Source organism: Strigops habroptila, chromosome 2, assembly GCF_004027225.2.
Source record: "Strigops habroptila isolate Jane chromosome 2, bStrHab1.2.pri, whole genome shotgun sequence".
In the NCBI taxonomy this organism is placed as follows: Eukaryota; Metazoa; Chordata; class Aves; order Psittaciformes; family Psittacidae; genus Strigops; species Strigops habroptila.
This window is the reverse complement of record NC_044278.2, coordinates 10,622,462-10,645,792: the sequence shown is the minus strand read 5'-3', so window position 1 is coordinate 10,645,792 and position 23,331 is coordinate 10,622,462. Positions and strand designations below refer to the sequence as shown.

The window sequence follows — 23,331 nt, the reverse complement described above, 5'->3', positions numbered from 1 at the left end:
TATCAGATACAAGAAGGGGTAGAACCCCATCATCATCATCATCATCTTTACCTCTTTAATTTTGTTCCTCTTCTCTCGGATATCCAGGTCTGCTGGTTCTCCACTGTTTATCCCTATAAGATTTGGTAAAGGAACAGGGGGCAGTGGCTTGCTGTCTTTCTTTTTCAACTCTTGCACTACTTTGTTCTTTTCTGTCTGAATCTCAGCTTGAATCTCATCACGTGATTTCTTCAATTTCTCCTTAGCCTCTTCCAGAGCCTTTTCATGATCTGCTCGGATCTTGTTTCTCAGACGTTCCTCTTCTTCTCTAGAGACAAAAATGCTAGTCAGCATCTCATTAATAAAAACAACATTCCTTATAAACAAAATGCAGCTTTAAAACAGAAGCCACATCCAAGCTGCTTTACTCTAAGTAATTCTAATGACTCAGACAAGTTTACTTTATTGTGTTCATGCACAATCCTCCAGTCCTTTTGCCATGAATCCCAGAAGAAGAACAGTGCACACATCAGCAACACTATTGTGGAAAAACATATCATTGGGTTTTATCTCTCTCAGCACCTTTGCTTGACTACTCCAGAATTTAGAGAGGAAAAGCCCTACATCCTGTACTTCAACTACAGATGCATGCAGAGGCACATTTAGCAATCATTCCGTTTAAGAAGATCAGAAGGGCTCTTCCTAGCCTTATGCACAATAAATACATTGTACACGACTTTTCCAGATCTGAAGTAACCACTATAAAAAAAAAAAGATTCACAGCCACTCCTTTTATTAACAATAAGTCGTGAGCTGCAAGAGCTGCAAACTCCACCACAGCATGTTTTGTCTTGAATTCAGAATTCATTGTTCCAATCAGTGCAGTCCATAAACCTCACACATTAAATGCAGAGTTAATTATAAAGCCATTTAGGAATGTAACAGCTTTCAGTAAAGCATGGTTTTGAAACTCACTGTCAACAAAACCATCATCATGTTGGTTCTAAGCGCAATCTTCTATCATGATCTTTAATGATCAGTAAAGGTTTTGAGATTCACATGCAAAATGAAGTGTGCTGTTTAAAAGACTGGGTTAAACAAGAGAAAAAAAAGGCTCATTCCAGTTTCAAAATATTTCAAGGCATCAAGAAGCTACACATCAGACTCTCAATATAACATAACCTTTTCAAGCTTCTTCAAAATATCAAGTTGCTCAGTGACTAATGTAAGCCAAAATAGTTGTAGGGATTTAAAACAAGCACTAGTTAAAAAACAACAACCCACACTCCCTCCCTGTTTCCTCCCCCAGGCAAAAATACTTTTTCCTCAAAAAGCATTAAGGAGAAGACAGTGCATAATGGAAAGGAAAGCAGGCAAGCAGCAAGTCATCTAATCAATATCAAGCTTGGCCTAACTGCTTTTAGGAGGAACCACTTGACCCATATTGCATGTTTTTTTCCAGTATACTGAAAACATACCAATAAGAAGGAGAAACCACCGTTTGATATGTGAGAATTATAGAAGTTCAGTTGGAAGGGACTCCCAGCAATCATCCAGACCAACTGCAATTAAAAGCCAATCCAAAAGTTTACAGAAAAAAAAAGAAACCCAAGATTGACAACTGTTAACCAAACATTGTCAAATATTTTTAATAAACTTTGTAGGGAAAATATCCCGATTTATATTATATAATACATTCCTCATTTTGTTGTCAAAGTCTGTGATGAACTGCTAACGTTTCCAGAGATTCAAATCAATGTTAAGAAGCTTGCTAGGGTGCTGTGTTGGAATATTTGGGGATATGGACAGATCTTACTGAGCTTTGCAAGTATAGTAGAACTGGTTTTATTAATCTCACAGATCGAGATCATACAATGTCTATTACAAGCACTGCTTCACCTTTACAAAAAAAAAGGTCAAAGAATGAAGCTAATAATGAATAGCTTGCAGAGAGTTATGATACCATTGTATCAGAGCAATCCCACCAGACTGATCCATTTTGTGCAAGGTTTATGACTGTTACAGTCTTCTGTCAAGGGAGAGCTGATTTTAAGTCACAATGCAATAAATCAAGCTTTCAGTTCCAAATATTCACAGTTCAAACCCCCAGTGCACCAGCCCTGACTGCTATCTCATGGACATCCAGTATATTTTTTAAGGTAAAATTTATATACTCTTTTCTCCATTCTTTAGCTTGGGCTCAAAAGCTTTGAGACTTTTAGGCACGTTTTATTCTCAACTTGACAAAATCTGATATCACTTATCATCATTCAGAAAATAACCTCCCAGTTTACAGGCCAACGTGCCTAGCATGCAGGGGGAAAACCACAGTACCGCAACGTAAATGGTCTCAGCAAAATGCGTTGTTACACAGCATTTTCTTAGCCCTTCCATTTTTCTGAAGTGCTATCAGGTTTGAATTTTAAGAGGTTACAGCAGCATTATTACCTTTCGATATTTTAGCACTAGAAATACAATGCAACGTTTTAACAACGGACTGACTGAAAGGCTTTGAAACTGAAGTTCCTCAGCCACTTTTCTCAATATGACCCACAGCACATCCACGTTTCTCCCAAACAATAAAACACAAAAGACTGAGCTCCTCAACTTTGACTATCAAATCCAAACTCATTAATATTGTTAAACAGTAGCAGTGCTTCTCTCCCTCAACTGTAGAGCAAAGAAACAACTTTCAAAGTGACAAAACACTATTCTAAAGAGAGATAATACAAGTAATATTTAAGATAACTTTTACTTCTACTGTGACTCACAGGAGAAAATAAACTTCCTTGTATTTTTGCATAAGTTACATTCTACTGTGGCAGTAAACTGCTCAATTCTGTAACAAAAGCAGCTGAAATTTCCTATCAAGTGAAAGATTTGAAACCATGGATGTGTAGTCTGGAAGGCTTTTCAAGGCTAGCAGAGAGTTCTGTGTAAGATGCAGCAAGAGAGAATGAGAATGAGCTTGCCAGAACAAGATACATCATTCCCCAGAGTCATATCCTCACCAAGAGGCAGCACGCTGTGCAGGAGCCAAAGAGATGGCTTACATAGGATGAGAAATATGAAGCATTACTGAACATTTAAGAATCAGAAATACTTCAGTGTCGGGATAATGTATTTTGGAGGTATGTTTCTCATTTTCAAAACAGTTTCTGAAGGCAAGTGTCAGTCTTTACCTTCTGACTAGATCTACTATTTTGTTAATAGATATTGAAATTCTTTCTCCAAAGCATCAACTATCACTGGGGAAAAAAAAGAAAGATTTTTAGAAAAACAGGACAACAGTGTATCTCAGACCTTGAGAAAAAGATGTTCAAGGTATATTCACATCAACCAAGTTTGAAGATGATGCTTTACAATGAGCATGCTTTACTCATAAGTAGAAAAGGGCTTGGTAAAACCCATAGTTCACATGTATGTCCCAAAATATATGAAAGAGATTAATGATGTACGAGTAGTTATAGTGAATGCGACTCACTAAAATGATGTGCTTTGCACACATTCAAGATCAAGTGCAATGAATATTTTGGCTTTACCTTTCCTTTACATTTGCAGTCCCAGGTGTTTCATACAACAGTGATAATAAAAGCTCTATCACTCTACCAACTTCATCTATTTTTAGATTCAAACTGCATGAAACAGCCATAAATTGGAAAACAAGTTTTGAACTCATGTCTGTTTACACTGCAGGATCCACTATAGAAACATACAAAAGCTGTCGACTTCTACAGCACTATAATACAATTAGAGTCATTAAGGAGGTTTGAATGACAGTCTACTCACCTTCAGTCACTCAGCAGAATACCTAAGTATTTGAAGAAAATACGCCGAGACTCAATAGAGATGAAAAATTCTAGCACTAGCTGTATGATCAGCTCTAACTCTTCCAGGAAGTGACATTTTGAGACAAACGTAAGAAAACAGTAAGATGAAGAGAAAGGTCAACAGGTATTTGAGGGAGTTTACAGGAGATAGCACAAGAGCTTCTTCTGCAGACATATCCTCTATGCAATTACCAGTGATGGACAGCATGGGCTACAAGAAATGTCGTATTCTACATTCCAGCTGAAGACATATTTTATCAAATATATTCAAGTATATGACTCCAATGGAAGAAAATACCCCACACCCCTAAATACCAAGACCACATGTTTCTTCTGAGTTCTTAAGCAACAAGAACTAAGTGAAAATACAGAATAAAGAGAATTAGAAGATTGGAAACATGTGAACAGCTGACACTCCCCCACGTCATAACCAAACACCAACAAGCTGCCCATCTAGCATAAGAAAGAGTCACCAACAGTTGAATGCATGTAGATAGCACCACATTCAAATACTCAGTGAAAGAAAGGAGACCTCAGAAAGGATCCATCTAAAAATGAAAGATTGGAAAGAATCCCAGCATAAACACATATATCCAAATGTGTCAAACAGTTTCCCCATCCAACTACCCACCCCACCCCCGCTTCTAGGCAACATAAGCAAACTCTTAAAATACAGAGTATTTTGAGTAAATCTTCCAAACCCCTTACCTTACAGAAAGCTGCTGCTTCCTTTTAGTGCCCTCCCCCCGAAGCTTACTCTGAAGTCTCAAGAGAGAGGTTCAAGTACCATGAAACAACAGCAGTAGCTACTTTAAAACAAGCAGTATTATTAAACGAATCTGCGATAAGACTCTTTTGCCAGCATGAACCATAAAGAGACTTAAATTAGAATCCAAAACTAGAAACAGGTTCAAGATTTTTTTTAAACAATCACTGTAAATAACCATTGCAGCTGCTTATGCAGGAACACTATGCACAAAACATCCCAAAGCTGTCTAAATGCCATTCAGAAAAGACACAAATGATAATGCTTGATAACCAAATCACTAACCAAACTTAATGTGCTTTAACCATGCATGCAGTAGTGAGCCTTATGAACTTAAAAGCTACTAAAGCTTCACTTGCCAGGACAATGGCTTTTAACATAAGTGTCTCCTATCTGCTGTGACACAGCAGGCTCTTTAGAAACAAATTGCAAAAAAGTAAAACAACCAAAAAATGCTTTCAAATTACTTTGTGAGATTCATTACCAAAAAATGAAACAAAAATATGAACGGAGGCAAGAAAACTGGCCACCAGTGACTGCTCTCTCATACTAAAAAGCAGAGCACTTGGTCACTAGAGCGAAAGGACCCCCAGTTTACCCTTTGGATTTTCAGCAGATAGACAGGCAAGAACTATTAAAGCACATAAATGTTTGTGTAAGTCTGTCATCCAGAAACAAAGCCTTGTGCGGAAATTCTGAACTTTTACTCTTTTGTCAAGTTTAATCTTCAACCAGAGGCTACTTTTAGAGACGGAGTGAAATAAAAAGATAGGCACTAAAATAAACAAACAAACAAACAAAAAAATCAAACAACAAACACCACGACACCCCAAACAAATGGAGAGTCAGTGCCTAAAAAACATTTCACGTTAACCACAAGAGTTGCTTTTCCTTCCAATCTTGCAGCATACACAATTTTATAACATCCACACATCACAATCCCATCATGTTCTCCTAGTATATGGAGTATATAACACAAGGACACTGGAGAAATATGTAATGCCCCTCACTGCCCAGAAAACAAACCCAAATAGCAAATTTCTCAAACGGTTTCTTTCAGACAAAGGTGACAGTAGAATTTATTACTAAGAAGTGGTTAGATTTGCATATGACATGGGTACTGCTGCTTAAATGGAAGGAACTAGACAGAATCGTCATTCAAGTCCTCTTATCCCTCTCTAACCAGTATCAGAAATCTTTTCTCTTGCTGTCACACTTTCCCTTGACCTTTTTTACACTCCTATTTCCTGCCTTCCTTTACTATTAATTGTACCAATTTAAGCTCTGCTAGCTTGCTTCCTTGGTTTTCTACAAAGGCATGGCTGCCACTCTGGATGCCAGTCCTCCTCACTTCCTATCATTAAACTCCTTTAGACCATGCTACAGAGGAGAGAATTAACTTACTGACACAGGCACTCTCTTTTAATACTAAATACGCCCTCTTGAATTCCATGCAGACCTCCTCCAAACCAAACTTTCTTCCACTCCTGTGCAATAAATGATGCCCCTAATTGATCTCTTCTGCAGCAAAATCTTAGACCAAGAATCCCAGTCTTCAGCCACCTTCATCACTTCTCTCAAACTCTCATCTCTCTGATGGAAGTTCACAGACCATAGAAACATAAAATACCAGACTAGAAGGGACCTCAAGACTCATCTGGTCCAACATTTCTAGGCAAAGCATGACTTAGACTAGATGTCCCAGCACGGTCTCCAGCCGAATCTTAGCAGTGTCCAGTGTTGGGAAATCCACCCCTTCACTGGGGAGTTTATTCCAATGGCTGATTGTTCTCACTGTGAAAAATTTTCCTCTTGTGCCCAATTGGAATCTCCCCGGGAGTAACCCATGCCCATTACTCCGTGTCTTTCCCCACGTGACTCCACGTCTCCATCTTTTTTGTATCCACTCTTTAAATATAGGAACGTGGTAATAAGGTCACCCCTAAGCCTTCTTTTCTCAAGGCTGAACAAACCCAGCTCTCTCAGCCTTTCCTCATGTGGCAGGCTTCCCAGTCCTTTGGTCACCTTTGTGGCCCTTTTCTGGACCATCTCCAGTCTGTCTACATATTTTTTTTACAATGAGGACCAAAACTGAACTCAATATTCCAGATGTGGCCTGACAAGTGCTGTTTCAGATCTGCTCTCTTGTCTAAACCAAATATTCAATCTCTTGATATTTCTCTGTAGCTGCATGTCAACCTTCAAGCCAAATGAACTGTGACTTAACTGTTAATCTTCCTCCCACATCTTTTGTTCAGCAGTGGAAAATTCTCCATTGCCCAGATTGCCAGTGTCTGGGCATTCTTCCCATTTCCTAAAACCTGACTACACCTAAATTTTTCTACTCAGTTTTCACATATTTTAAATGCAGACTTTTTTAACTCATACAGCTAAAGGCCCTCAGATCTTATTCTGTTCATCCAGCAATTCTGTTAGGATGACAGTCCACTTTACTTGCATTTTTACATATCCTTTCTGCATTTTTTTTCCCTGCAAAATCTGTAATTCCTATGTATTTTTCTAGGCACAACAGAAAGAAAACATGGCCACTTCTAGATGCCTAAACTCATGGATTTCCATGCCAATCATTAAAGGCCACTGCTGCTTGCTACTCCTGTATCTGTGTCTACCCAATTGCTTTCCTTTTTCTTGCAATTTAGGCAGGGTCTTTGGAAGCAACTCTGGAAGGAGGACAAACAAAACCCTTCCTCACCCGTCTCTACAGCAGCCATGTAATCGCAAACATCAACTCAGAAAAAGGAGGAAGGAGCCAACCTCAAGCCAATGGCTTTCTTGGGACCTTAAAGCACTGTTGTAGCTGGTAAAGTTACTTAAGTTTTACTAGTGAAGAAAAATAGATGTTTCCTACAAACACTCCAACAGCTGTATTCGTATTAGCAGCCAGGCATCTGTCAGCACTAAGAAGTGTCACTAGACACTAGATAAGCATTTTAAGCTTACATGAAACTTCTTAGTTTTGTAGTTACACAGTATTAGCTGAAAAGGGTTTTTCAGAAGAATCAGATCAACCATCTCGGGAAGAAATAGGATACTCTCTTTAAGACTACACCACCAGTGAATGCAGCTTTCATTAGTAAGGAGCAAATAAAAGCTATAAATTACATCTAACACTTTACACAAGTTTTCAACTACATGTAAGCAAACTCATTCAGTTTTTCGTGTCTTAATGTCATTTATGTATGAAAACACTTTGTTAGGAAAAGCGATAGACGCATAAAGTTCAACAGTGTAGATAGAGTTTTCAATCACTACATCTCTATCAAATACGTCTATTTAGATCCTTTCTGCTTACACGCTATAAAAGAGAGTACAATTACATTTGCCCCAAGGCACTAACAAAATCAAAAGTAGGCATTATTTCAGAATTTTTGCTGATTAAAGAAACGTCATTTAACAGCTACAGCTAATACTGTTGTGCAGAATATTAAGCCTCTGCAGAACAAGGTCTTAAATCTGATTGTCAAAGCATTTACCATGCTAAATTAGAAGAAAAAAAAAAAAAAATCCATCTTACTTCTAAAAAAAAGGACACTGAAAAGCTAAAATCTTAGTAAAAGTTTATGATGTTTAGGATCTCTTCATGCTTTATCAAGAAAGCTGAATGAGAAGAATGTTGCTACCTGCCCTGTGTAATAGGATTTAAAACAGCTTCCTGTCTCCCAGCACCATACTGACTAGAGCATCAGATCTTCCTTTCCAGTGAGTACCCTGCCCCCCCCGCCCCCGATCAATTTAGGTTTATTATTATTTTTTGAAGTAATCAAGGCAGAAGAACTTTACAAGCACCAAGACTGGAAAATACATATAGACTATGAGAATAAGAAATGGAAAAAGAAATTAGCATTAGTCAAGAGCATTGGGTAGGATAAAACTCTCCACATGGAAATTAAGAGTTTATTTTGATGTAAGATTCCAACCGTATCAAAAACCAGTAGGACAATTTTAATCAAAAACTGCAAAAGCCTACTATGATTAACCATGTAAAAACACAGAATTTTCTACTATCAACCACTCTAAGTTGCTGGAAACACTGCTACTGTACAAGTTTAGACACATATATAGAAATACATATTCAAGTCAACTCTAAAACAGGATGGACAAACACCTTGCATACTATATTATTCACTGATATAAAAAATATTTCTATCAAGGCAGAATAATACGTAGCTGGTCCTGTCATACTGAGAAAGCAATGAACTGGGTTCTCCTGCCAGAGCAATGCGTCACCTCTGCTTCCTATTAAAGAAGGGACTTTTACGAATAAGCACATTTACATACAAGACAAAGCAATCCTGCTGATGTTGATGGCACAGATCAGATACCGAAGCATATGCTTAAGCAGAAATGAAAGAAACCAAAGCACTCCCACTATATAGCATCAAGCTCTTAAATATTATTTTATGGCCAGTCTACTACTACTGCCAAAACCTAAGTTTCCAGTAGGAAGGAAAAAACACAACCACTACAACCAAAACACCACACAGACAAACTCAGCAACGCAAGCCAGAAAGGAAAATAAGATTTGGCCTATATTGCAAAAGTTGCTGCAGACTCTGAAGCATTCCTGTATTTTCCATACCACTCGAAGCTCCTATCTTTCTCAGAGGCCATCATGCTACAATTTTTACAGAAGTTGTTTATTTTGCTTTATTCCATACAAAATCAAACAGTTTCAAACACTCACTTTTTCACAATGATAAAAACAAACCTGCTTTGATAGCAACTTTTCCCCACGAAAATCACAAACCTACTTAAGCTGCCCAATATTAAACAGAACCCTAAAGTTAGCCAGACTTAGGAGACTAATTTTAGATTCAAACACTTGAAAAAACAAGAATATTACTGGTTTCTGCTACACCTTAATTCTCACCCTTTTGAACACACGAAAAGCCACATTCAAGTTGTATATGCAAATGCAGAACTAGCACTTCCTACACTACTTAACATTTTAACATTCTCTGGAGTGAAAAGGTTTGTTTTTTTTCAAATATGTAGTTCTTATATAATTTTTTACCCGAAGAAAATGAGTCATGGGTTCGTTTGTGCACAACATCAGAAACTGTTTCAGTGTATGCTCTAAGGAAGCTTGCGCTCCATCTTCAGCACTACTTCTGGAAGCAGATGGGAGCAGAAACCAGAAGGAAGCAACAAACAACGAACTCTAATCATAAATGTGCATTACCTACAGCAGCCTTGCTCCCCCTTCTTTTCTGATCTTTGCTCCCAGAATTACAAATCCCCTCTTTTCCACTCCCAGAGGAGGAAAAAGGTTCCTGGAGGTATGAAGAAAGTCTTCAGGAGTGACTGAAAGAACCCAAATAGCCTCCAGAAACTGAAAAAGTTTGAAGTAGAAGCAACAGCCAGCTAAGAAATTCCTTTTACTTCTGCACACTTACATGGCAAAGAAAACGGATTTCTTAGCACATCTATGGATTATAGCATGCTCTTGATCAGGTAGTTTAGCCCAATAACAAATCACGTGGTATAGTTTGACTAATAGGCTATGAAGAGTTTCCTAACATTTCACCCGAGATACAGGAATATCAATATATGAGAGAACATTTAAGCAAAAGAGAAACAGGATTTTACCTGTTTACCTTCACAAGATATAGCTTGAAAACTTTCCTCCAGCAGATATCAAAGGCTTGCTGAAATCACTATGTAAGAACATCACAGAGAAAGCTGCATTAATGCCTTGCAATAGGAATGCTAAATATAAACATATTAAACACTTAATATACCAGTATAGCCTCGTTCTCCACATGTGGTAGACAGATGACACTTCTGTGACATTCCACATAGACATTATAAGCTTGTTCTAGAATGAAGAACAAGAGGGGACATACTTGAAAAGAATTTGCCCAAAAAACCCACACAAAATGTGCAAGTCCAGGAAGAACAATAATAGAAAGAAGATAACTCCTGGTCTACTCTTGTAGACCAAGCGAAACATAGAACAAGAAAACTTTTCAAGCAACACAGTTAACAAGCAAACCTCTATTAACCCAATCTATATCACTAGCTTGATTTTATTTTGTTAAAAATAAGGCTTGAAAGTTTTCTTTAGTTTCAAATAACAATCAGGAAAAAATAAAGTTAAACACCAACTGTGAGTGGTAATACTGAGCTGACTTTTAAAAGGGTCAGGCAAGTAACCTTAAGAACAGAGCTAGAAACAGTAGAGAAAAAAACCAGGGTGCCAGAAAACATTTGTTCTATAGAATTGTGTTTGGGGGTAGGGTCTGGTTTTTTGAGGAAACTAAGAAGCAGCAATCACTAAAAATTATGGCAATCATTTTAACATCCTGATGATTCAAAATGCTAAGGCTGAAGCTTGACATCCATAAGAGGCTCCACCAATTGAGCTAATAGCAGGAGGCTGTCATCCTCTATCAGTTACTATGTAGGTCAACAACAGAGGAAGAAAAAAATACCTTGACAGGGTAGGGTGAAAAAAAATAAAAATTAAAAAAAATGAGAGACCCCATCTACAGTTTCACATTATATTTAAGCTGATTAATACATAGCTACTGCCAAGTGAAAGCTCCCATTCAAGCCTGCACCAGCTCTGGCACTTGTCAGTGGCTGGTGACCTGATAGTTTACTGTGGTAAGACAATCTGAGGGCTGGTAGTGCTCTCCTGGGCATTTGTTCTGCGGTTGGCTTTTTTGCACAGTTATCTCCCTGAATTAGCTGATGGTGGGGTCAGATGACAGCCAAAGCTAACGTGGGTAAAGAAGCAGGAGCAATCTTCCCTCTACAGATGAGTCCCCACGCCTTCCCTTAACAGAGTCCGCCAGAGCCAAATGTGTAAATGGTAGTTTCAAGGTGACTTGTGTAACAAGAAACGAAACTAACTGTAGAGCGCCAAGGTCAAAGCCAACAGTAATAGGCAAAACTGAGAACTACTGGCCAAAATCACAGTGAGATAAATGAACTGAGTGGACAACCCACACGGCACCCTGAGCAGAGACCACCAATGCAAGCACAGGCCATGGCAGGTTAAGCTTTGGGAAGGTCTTCTTACGAACTCAGAGGGGACCCATCTGCAGACCCAACTTCCAGTCAGAGAGGAGATGACACTGCCTTCACTACTTGCCTGAGATAGAGAAGTCCACGTGTGTGGACTGGTAAGAGAATATACCTAGATCTATGAGAGTTGCTCACCATCAGCACGGGTCCCCTTTCCTGATCACCAGTCAGATAGTGCACAGGAAAGCAACTTCCCTGGTGTTGCTGCAATGAGTCACTGATGACTAAAAAATTAAGGGTTCTGTAGAAACAAGACAACCAGCACGTGAAGGACACTGTATGCCCACACACACCACTGATTTATTAGGTTAAAGACTGGTTGTGTATGAGTGCAGCATTCACAACAATCAACAATAATAGCTGGTATATTGGTTTATGGAATAAAGGATGACTCTATATTCCTTGCATGGGTCACCATCTCTGTGGCAAATCACTCAGTTTCAGGGCTTTAGTTGCCCTACAAAAGCAAGCTCCCTTACTCCTTATGCCAGTACTCAGGAGATCAGGCAACAAGCCAGCCAGCCAGCAGCAAGCTGAGCCTGCTGAACAATCACTGACCATTTCAGTCCAAATCAGGTCTCCTAACTGGCTGACTGCCCAAACGCTGCTGTTGGGGCAAGGATATAAGCAAAATTAAATGGCTGGGGACACAGCAAAACAGGGCATGAGCTTCAAATGTTATAGACCTGCATGTTCAGGGATGTTAAATTAGAGGCCAAGCTATAAGGTGCATGTTTTCTGCACAGACTCACACGGCCATTAACTAGTCATTCCCTCCTCTACATCACCTCTATCCCCTCACTCAGCCATACGGTTTCCTCTTCTCAAGTCTATCCTAATGATACTGCTTCCCCCATCAAGAGTCACTCCCTACCACCCCAAATTTTACTTATGTCTTACTGAGCACCAACTTGCTTCAAATATCTCCTCTCCCCAAGGCCATTCTGATTAGTCTTTGATATCTCAGCCAATACCCACCTCTTCTTATGCCTCAGGACAACATTGATCTTGTTCTTAAGGAAAAAGGGGACGAAAGCAAAAGGCAATCTTTCACAGTCATCCCACCCCTTCTGATTTGCTCTGTGCGCAGTTCCCATCTCCAGCTTTCAAAGAAAGAAATTAATTGCTCCTCCTCACCACCACCAAGGCTCTCTGCCAGCTCTGGCTCAAATTCCCCATCCAGGTTCCTGTTCCTTATCAGGTACTTCTTTCCTTTTGCCCACCCCCTATACTGGAAAAATGAGAATTATATTAACTGAAGCAATGGCCTCTTCCTGAGGCCTGTGTTCAAAAGGGGTACCGCAGTAAGCGTGGTAGCTCCCTCCTTCTACACCACAAGTCTTCTCAGCAGCCTGATCTCCTGCAGTAAACCCCCAGACTCTCACCACCTGAAGAAAAACAGCTGGACAAAATTAGCTAGTTAAAGCAATAGACATTATATTAGTATGGTCTTAGTCTAAAAATTCTCAATTGTTCAAATATAAAATAAGTTGACAGCAAAAATACATAGAAAGAGATAAAAGCCATCACAAAGTGAAAGTAGCAAGTATCAGATAATGTAGACTCAGAGATGGCAAACTTTCAGGTAAGCAGATGGTACTAGACTTCTCTGCACAGGAAACCCTCTGGCAGGTCCTACAGAGCTCTAAGGAAGTGACTACCCTCACACAGATGTTCTGTCGACACATGCTACCACATTTCCATAATGCTATTTTACTCTCCCAGCCAGAGTTGCTTTGCACATCCCAGAAGCAACACTGCTTAAAATACCATCTTGGAAATCCACACATACTGCTCAGATTTATCTTCCCGCTCTACCTATAACTGTTACCATATAGCTATATGGCAAACTGATACCTGTCTATCAATGCATTTAAAAACAGTAGTTCACATTCATGGCACCATAAGCCATGCACTAAAATGTATGGCAAAGAACTTGAAAATGAAGAAGAGGGGGAAAACCCTGGGATCTACCATATGAGACTGATACAACCTCATTACAGGGGAACAATACTACTAGGGGTGTGCAGCTTAGTCCAAACACAGATCTACAGCAATTTCTCTTGACTTGCTCCTCTCAGTACCAAGAAACAGTTATGCACAACAGCATCAGTGCTAGTGAGCCTTGCTGTGGCACGGGAGCAGCATTTGATTTGTCTGAAAGACACAGATGAGCACCTTACACTGCAGGATCGGCAGGACCACAACAGCCACCAGTGGTCCTGTCCTTCTGTGTGGTAGCAGTTTAAAACTTAAGACCTGTTTCACAGAAACTGGAAGAATTATGGGGCAACAACAGGGGAAAAAACTAATTTGAACTCAGACTCAGAATAACAATAGCTTTCAGAAGTTATTTTGTGATGTGCTGTGAGAAAATCCCTGACAGGGCAGGAGCTGCAGTCATTGTTCTGTTAAGCACAGTCCTTACTTATTTCAGGGTAAAAAACCAAATACATATAGCACTTATACTGTGATTCAAAAGGACTTCATACAAGAGGACACAGACTGCACTGTGGATACACTTTTAACAGTAATATTAAATTAATTAAAATAGAAATACTCTATAAAGGTCTTCTCTCATACAGCACCACTGGGACTGGCTAGAAGGAAAGAGCAGCAAAGCTTTATACCTCACTGCTTGGCAAATCAGCCAAAATAGTTACTAAAGATAGCGCAACAAAATACCTGGAAATCATGATGTCTGGTCTAATCTGCACTGTATAACAGAGGAAAACTGTATCTCTTTATTCCCAGAGTTCTTTAATCTTGCCGATAAAGCAGAGGATGAAAGACAACTGGGTGACAAATTATTTAGCCTTCCTTTTAAGGTAGGTGCTTTTAAGAAGTTTCCACATTGAATAATCCACCCTGCTCATAAACTACACTGTTTTGGTTCAAGAGGCAGATAATTTGGTGTTCAGGGTTTGGTTTTTTTTTTTCCTTTTAAAAAAGGACAGGGAAAAAAAGCAATACTGGATCAGTAACTCTCCACCCAAAATATGTAACAATGCAAGGCTCACACCGCTCAGTACATTTATGAATGTGGAAAGCAGATTTTTGCATATCAGAAGAGAATACAGCCCCTGCCACAGAATCACAGAAAGGTTAAGATGGGAAGGGACTTCTGGAGGTCATCTGGTTCAACCCCCCTGCTCAAGCAGGGCCACCTAGAATCAGTTGCTCAGGACCATGTCCAGACAGCTTCTGAGTAACCACAAGGATGTAGCTATCATTGCCATAAATTATGCAGTGGAGTTTCCTCATATATAAGCAAACTGCAGAGAACATGAGTGATAAGCTCCACTCTGAAAGACACCTTCCTAACTGCAACATCTTTCCCACTGAGAAAACAATACTGTTGACAGCCAATGAGGTTAGTAAAACCCAGTACATAGTCTAAGGAATGACTGACCCATGAACAAGGTAAGGATGTTAGCATCATGATGGAAAACACAACAGAATGCAAGAAAAGAAAAAAAAGTATAAAAGGAAATTGTGATGTGTAAACTACTCTTACACATTACAATGAAGTCAGCTAAAGATGACTTGGCATTCTTCAGGAACTGCTAAGCAGATCTTTGTTCATATACATCTGCAATAAAAATATTGTCAGGATAAAAGAAGTGAAACAAAATACAGCAAATGAGCAAAGTCTCAGTAGTACATACATCTAAAACTCTAGTATAGTAGAACATCTAGTATATACACCTAGAACTATCACAGATGTTTTTCAGAAATCTATAATAAAACTAACACATTAAACTAAAGCAACAAAATGTTGATTAATAGCTACGAGTGCCATTTTCAGGATCAGTGAAATACTTTAACATTAAAATCTTTTACAGACTGCATATTCAGGCTTTAGGACGTATGCAACAACAGATGAGCTGGAGACAAACTACTCTTGACATGACCAAGACAGAAAATACATGAAGTACAGTAGCTCAAAACCTTAATCTAAAACAATGGAGGAGCTGGGGATATAAAATGTCTCATCAATTTGATCTCTGAATTTTCTTCTATAGAACCTCAGATTTTTCAGATAGCTTTATGAACAGTATATAGTAAACACCATTACCTTTCTCTGTTAATTTGCTTAATACAATCACATATACACCCAGCATGTAAAGTCAAATTTCTTCCTTCTTTACCACCACTGTTGTCAACTTTCTGAATTCCCAGCAATAAAATGCAGCCCGTGGACAGCCGCAGTCATATCTTTGATTCCTTTAAGATTAAATTAAAATCTCTTTCATTAGCTCAAATTATTACAGCAACTTCCTTAGCTCTTTCATGAAAAAGAGGTAATTTCCCTAACAAATATGTTATCATTATATAACAGTACATAATTAAGAAAGAGATGACTCAAACAAGACATCATCATTGATTTGACTAATGGAAACTCTAGAACTAGGCAACAACCCCCAACTTTTTCCTTCACTGGCTGTAGGCAACAAAATCATGTTTATTTTGAGAAGTTCAGACCTAATACTTTCAAACATACTGGTCCAGAGTAAACAAGCATGCAGCCCCAAGATCAAACCAGGAGATTCAACTCTTTACGACACAAAATCCAATGTGAGCTTGGGCTCAACTCCAAAGCCGAACTGTTACATTACAAGAGGATACTCTCATAAACCACAAAAGGTAAGAAAAAGAATGAAATTGCTGAGACACTAACTTAATTCAAAAGCAAATCAAAAAGGCATAAAATCTGAGAAAAAACAATGGAGTTGTAATACGCTGACTCAGTAAGATCAAGAATCAACCCACTCCAAGAATCGAATATTTTCCTACCTTTTACCTTCCAGGCCACCAGGGACTCACTAAGCTGGTAAGCACATTAATCCTCAGTAAATAGCCTAACTGGCTAGGCTCTGCACAAGCCAGCAAATAATTGCTGTGGTTTTCCTGCTTGAAGAACCTCTGTGTATGCTAGAGGATGCCAAACACATACCCACAGCAATTTTATATAGAAAGATTCTATTTCTGAAGATTAATGCTGTGGCAAAAGGTCATATCCTTGCAGCTGTTGTCATGCATGGAAGTTAATATTAGTTGGAAGTTCTTTCCAGCCCTAAAGTGAAGATGCTGCAAAATCAAGCACTCGGACTAGGAAAAGGAAGCTTAACTCCCTCCCCTATAAACATTATATCACCTTCAGTCATTATGATTTTGAATTCCAGAGAGAACGGATGGAAGAAGAAATAAAGAACACAAAACACAGTATTTAAGGCAGCTGTCAAAGACTAAAGTAGTTTCCCTTCTTGAGGACTAAAGTTTTATGGAGGCTTCTATTTACTCTCGTTTCTTAGAGTTTAAAGTTCAGTCATTCTTAATGGGTTAAAAGAAGATGATGCAATACTAGCCACCCATCAGCACAACGTGTTTTAGGACCACACCTAACCTTTGTGGGAGAAAGGTTGAGGCAATAGTTATCTGTGATCTGAAGAACAGCATGGCATAAAGGAACAAAAGAAAAACTTCGAGGTTACACTTCCATCCAACTCCTCATATTCTTCCCTTCGCTCCCAGCTTTCCCATCTCCAGATAGCAGAGAAGATGGTGATGCCGATTTAGATGTCACAATTGGATAGCACTTGCCACCTTCACAGCTCTGCTTTATTTCAACTACTGAGCACTGAACTGAAAACTGTAGGGTCAAATTGCTAAAAATAACTAACCACTTCTATAGAAAGGAAAGGTAGAGAAGAAACAGAAAATAAAACATAAAATCAAAAACCATCCACCACAAATGGTTTTGAACAGTTTGATGTAAATATAAAGCTTTCTAATTCTCAAAAGACATTCTATTTTAAGCATTACTGAACCCACCTGAAAGCTGGTGAGGCAAGGTTATGGTTGATGCAGTTAAAGCAACTTTTCAAGGCAGCTTGGAGGAACTCTACTTACAGTCTGCATAGGTTCCAGAATTTCTTCTTAGTAACAGAAGTCAGATAGAAAAATGAATGTGTGAAGTATGAAATTTAAGGGATATTTTAATTGTTTTATACTTTCACATGTTCTCTAGTTACTAGAACACTAGACAATATTACTTGGTTTGCTTTTTTCTAAAAGTTCCATACTATGAATCCGTGAAGGTTCAAAACAAACCTGCTAGGGAACCAAAGAACAGTAAGTAAATGCAACTTACTAAAAAATTATACATGCAACTTTGGAGATAAAGCTTGTTACTGGTTTGTTTACTTGTTACTGTATGAAAGGAAGTTCCACAGATATTTCCTTGAGTTTTTTCCTTTTAAACTCAAAAGGCGTTTGAAATTTTCCCAGGATCACAACCAGCAAATTCTAGAGTATGAAAAATGTTGAATAAAATTACTGTTGAAGAAGTCCCGAGGAAGCCACAAGGATGATCGGGGCTGGAGCACCTCCTGTATGGAGACAGGCTGAGAACATTGGCGCTGTTCAGACTGGAGAAAAGCAGCTGCGTGGAGACCTGAGTGCAGCTTCCAGTATCTGAAGGGGGCTACAAGGACGCTGGAGGGGGACTCTCGATCAGGGACTGTAGTGATAGGACAAGGGGCGATGGGTTCAAACTGAAACAGGGGGAGGTCAGGTTAGATCCAAAGAAGTTCTTGACTGTGAGGGTGGTGAGACACCAGTACAGCGTGCCCAAAGAAGTGGTAAATGCTCCGTCCCTGGCAGTGTTCAAGGCCAGGCTGGACAGAGCCTTGGGTGACACGGCCTAGTGTGAGGTGTCCCTGCCCATGGCAGGGGGTTCGAACTAAATGATCTTAAGGTCCTTTCCAACCCAAACTATTCTATGATTCTATTAAATCACAGTCTCATGCTCGGGATTGACCAGGTGACCTGTGTCACCACCTGAACCTCCCTGACCAAAGTAAAGGTGGCATTTTCTTTGCAGTGCCTGAAGTTTCTCCTGCAAGCGTTCGTGCAGGTTACATTACCACTAGAAACATCACATATTTCATTGAGCATAATGATTCAGGCATCTTGCCAAATTGACATGAATATGTCAAGCCTCATTTTTCTTTGTAATAGCAGCAGACCGGATGATCTAGTCCTGCTGTAGTGTGACAGCCAGATGCTATTCTGAGAAAAATTACATCTAAAGAGGGGAGAGGAGGTGTCAAGCAAACAGCTATGCACAACTGCAACAGCACATCCACCTGAATAGAATTAGTGCTCAAGTGATTTATAGAAACCAAAATAAACATACCAAAAGACTACAGATTATAAAAAATCTCCAAAGCAAACCAATGACCTGAGTTTCACATGTAATGTTAGTAACATCTCAAAAATTCTGTTGTTTCACAACACCACACAAGAACAAAGTCACCATTAGGCATTTGACTTCATAACTCAATAAACTGTTCCCATTGCCTACTCTGGCCAGCAAGCAGCTGTCAAAAGCTGCAATGCCAGCACAGGACTGAGTAAAAGCCAGCCAGAAAGATTCTAGGTTCTCTTCCATCCCTGTTTTTTTGTTGTTCTTTTTTACAATAAGTAACATCAAGAATGATGAGTTGATGGGAAGTTTTTTGTTTGATTTTAGGTATGGTTTTCTGGTGAGTTGTGGTGGTGTTCTTATAAAAACAGCTTCCTTTGGTTAACAATACAACTTTGAATGACTTTGAATGATTCCCAAGCGTTGTGCTCACCAATATTACAAGAAAAACCTGAACCAAGTTCATAACAAGTTATTTATGAAAACTTCCAGTAGAATATCAGTTACCTCATTGGTTTTAAAGTTTCGTCTGCAAGCACTGAAATGACAGCTGTGACAACCGATTATCCACTTCACTGAGCAGTTTATAGATGTCCTATATACAGATATCTTGTTATCCTTCCACAGGTGTCAGTCCAATAAGAAAGTTTGCAGATATGATATGAAACAAACATTTCTCAGTTATCAGGGTGACAGTTACAGCCGTGCAGTTAAGTTCCCTTCCATCATCTGGGATGTGAATTAGTAATTAATTTCACATAGAAATAGGCATGCATAACGTTCATACTCTATGAACTGCACTGATTTGAACCAATTCAACAAGTATAATAATTTGTAGATCCAACTTGGCAGTTTTGAAGTACCTAAATCAGTTTTAACAGTCCAGAGTAACGACTGGTTAAAATAATGTACAAGATATATTTAACTTCAGTTTTAGCGCTATATGTTTAATTCTTAGCATTGTTTTTCATTTGTTTTGATTTTTTCTTTTTACTGGAAAACAGCTGTTTCACAGACTCATCAATATTTTAATTGCCATGGATTCCACTGTTTCTGTAAGGTGGAATTAGTCACAAAAGTAGAAATCTGAATTCCTTGAATACCCTTTATAACATCAGAACTCCATGATGCAGAAGAGCTCACCTGCCTCTTTGCAGTATTATCTTCTCCGGAACACTGTGCATTGCAATTGAGAATTCAATACATGTGTTACTCAATAACTTGGAGAACGCTCTCCACTCAAATAGAAGCAGACAGCAGAAGAACAGAGGCCTTTTGGAAACTGAGGATGTATGATTACAGCACTGGGAAAACAGACACATGCTTGCATCATCTGCAATTATTAACTCTAGAATTAAACAGTCTTTAGTGTTTCCAAGATAAACCTGATTAACAAGAGATTTAAAAGGTCACTAGAAACATGGTTCTTAGCAAAACTAATTCACACTTCTATGTTTTCAAGACTGAATTTTCTTTTCTTTGGAGGGTGGGGGAAAGGGAGAATATTGTATCTTATCCAGGAAAATAACTCCCCTCTTCTCTGAAAAGCATCTTTCCCACTACTTTTGCCATCTCAAACAAGCCCAGAGACTGGCAGAGTTTTCTTCAAGTTTTGTTTTTAAAGCATAGAGCAATTTTATTTCATAAAAGTAATGAAAACAAGCAGGAAGTATGTGGACCAGAAAGTCAGCTATGGATTATGATTTTGTTTATATATACTTCAGAAAGGATGAAAGTGTTCTGAAGCAAAAGTGGATCCCCTAACTTGAACAGGGAAAAATAGTAAATAGCGCTCAAAATGCAATACATTTGTAATGATTGCACCACATACAGAAAAACCTGCTGAGAAGACCGTACATGTTGTAAGCTACTCTTACTGGCCAAGAAACCGAAACTACAAGCACAACCCAGTGTATTCAGCAAGTTTACTTATCTGGTAGGATATTAAGAGCAACAACATGGCAGATGTGATCTCCCCCGACCCACTGAAGGATTTAAGGGATATGCCGCTCCCATGGACAAGATGTTTTTCTTACCCTTTGTGAGCACATTCAGTTTGATCCAATAAAAAGTAAAAGGGATTAGTTTGATTTACCACTGGCAGTCACCTGCTCGTAAGCGTCCTGACTGTACACTTCAGCAGTTAGAACACATCAGCAGGTCGAGAGAAAAGTGATAACAAATTACTGAGAAACTACTTAATGCAGCTTGCCTGTGCAAACTTCAAATGCCTTGCTGGCCTACAAACAGCGCTAAACCTCAGCTGAGATGAATGTCATCTTGAAAAAGTCTTCCAAGTTGCTACCAGCACACATTAAATGTGAAAATTGGCATTTCTGCATGCTGGTGTTAATAGACACAAAGTAATCTCATTTAAGAGCTCTTTAAATTTTTATACAGCAAGAAAATACTTTCATCTTATGCGCTCCCTCAAAGCTGTAATTTTGCTCATGCCATACTGATCATACATAACTTTAAGCCAAATTAAAACCTCCAACTTGCTCTCTCAAATAGAATCATACAAAACAGCTATCTGTCACTGTAAGCCCCAACAGCAACAAGGAGTTGGGGAAGCATTTACAAAATCCTCTGGTGGTTTAAGAGCTGGCTAACAAGTAAGAAAGAACATAAAACATGAATGAAACAAACGCCAAATGCCATATACCAGGTGATCCAGTTCATGTGTTTGCATCATAATAAATAAATAAAGACAGCAAGACACAGTCATAAATACGATTCAACATTTGGGCAAATGAATCCCACGATTCAACAATTGGGCAAAGTTAGCAGAAACTAACCTAGCCCTATATTTGATAGGTTAACGGCCTATAGCTTTCTGTCCCAATGAGTCCTATCACCTCAGTAATGCATCCCATTACTATTGGCATCCCACAAAACCCAGCACTTCGCTGCCACAGCGTTAGTTTCTGATCACCCTACTCCAGCAATCAGTGAAGAACAGAGGACGTGCTGTAGCTGGTTCAGAGCAGCTCTTGTGCAGAGTAACCAAGCAGCAGAGTAAGTATCTTGGGTTCATAGCTATGATCCCTCCTTCAGCCTTGTCCCTAATTAAGGTCTCTCTTTCACCCAGCACTGAGATATGCACAAGATACAGAAAAATACTTATTTCGACACATTACGCTTTGCTGCTGATAGATGTTATGGGGGAGAAAGAGGGAATAGAGAACAGAACAGGGTCAGCAAGTGCTACAAGTGAACATGTGGCACAGTCACATAAGCTTTGTTGGCTTAGGAGACAAGGCTAAAGATACCTTTAAAAAGCAATCTCTTAGAAAATAAGGTTAATAAATAGCCTAGAACTTATCTTCTCAATTATTTTTTAAGTTCTATTTTAGAAACACCTAATCTGGTTGGCTTACCAGGTACCACAACAGAAGTTACCAGGCATTTTTGAGAATATCAGTTATTTTTGGAGATCTTCAAATACTAATAATGACACAGACCTCCGTATCTCTGAGCGATTAGATCAAGATACATAATTTGCTCTGTAGAGGACACTACATCACACAGCATAAAGACAAAGGAACCAAAAGCTTACAAATTTTATAAGCAAATATGACAAGAACTTAGCAATTCTCAAAGCTTTTCCCAATATTTCCCCCCTATGAATAAGTGTGTGCCCTCTCAATAAAATAAGTTAATAAAGTAAAATCCATTTGTCGAATTTGAAGACAAACAGCAGAAGTCGTATTGATCAAACAAGAGGTAAATAACTACACTGTAAATGCAGGTATTTTGGAAAAGTTACAATCATACAGGACATCTGGAGCCCTCAGACTTTTTACTTCAAGGTTTGGGGCAGCAAGGGAAGAGCACTTAAATCACAACTTTCCCTTTACTACCTTTTTGGCCTCACGCACTCCTCTCTCTGTGAGGTGTTAACTTGCAACAAAACTCTGAATGTTAGTAACAAAGTGATCATCTAGCTACTGAATGAGGACAGATGACAGCCCTCCCTTGAGCCTGCAACTGGAAATGAAGGGGAAAGAACAAAACCCACAAGCTACATCCAAACACATACCCTCAAGCTCCCACCTTGATAGCCTGAATAACCACTGTGAGCAACAGCTGCCTATCCATCAGCCCAGACTCAACATTGAGAGCTGCAATAATGAAAGTAGACTTTACGGGCATCTTAGGGAAGAACATAAGAGAAGAAAGGTTTTACAAAAATTTTCCTCTTTGCCCGTATTCAGTCTCAGTTCAATTGTTATGAAAACATGTATACACACACACACGCATTATGTCACCAACTTGCAATTAGTATTACATACATCTGGAAAGCAAAAACTCCTTAACTCAGAACTAACTGAGTAGGATCGACATGTTTGTATTTACTACAGGAAATTGAGAAGATGAGAAGATGGGGAACTCTTACAGTGCAATATGCCCACAACTAGCCATGATGCTTACTATTGCCTACACTGCTACCATCACCAAGCAACCCACATTTATGCTAAAGTTCTTTTGAG

At 39.0% G+C, this 23,331-nt stretch overlaps 1 protein-coding gene across 2 annotated transcripts in view; it reads right to left on the bottom strand.

Moving 5' to 3' along the window:
* MAN1A2 (mannosidase alpha class 1A member 2) overlaps nucleotides 1-23,331 on the bottom strand; it is a 141,947-nt gene that overhangs the window by 111,904 nt on the left and 6,712 nt on the right. The window contains exons 1-2 of one of the 2 annotated variants that reach the window (XM_030471972.1): nucleotides 19,982-20,420; nucleotides 52-307 (exon numbers count right to left, since the gene is read on the bottom strand). In XM_030471972.1, coding sequence (XP_030327832.1) covers nucleotides 52-307; nucleotides 19,982-20,160 — 435 coding nt within the window. In that variant the 5' untranslated portion in view covers nucleotides 20,161-20,420. Of the gene's footprint in view, nucleotides 1-51; nucleotides 308-19,981; nucleotides 20,421-23,331 lie in introns of those variants that run through there. The other variant, XM_030471971.1, reaches the window with a different exon arrangement.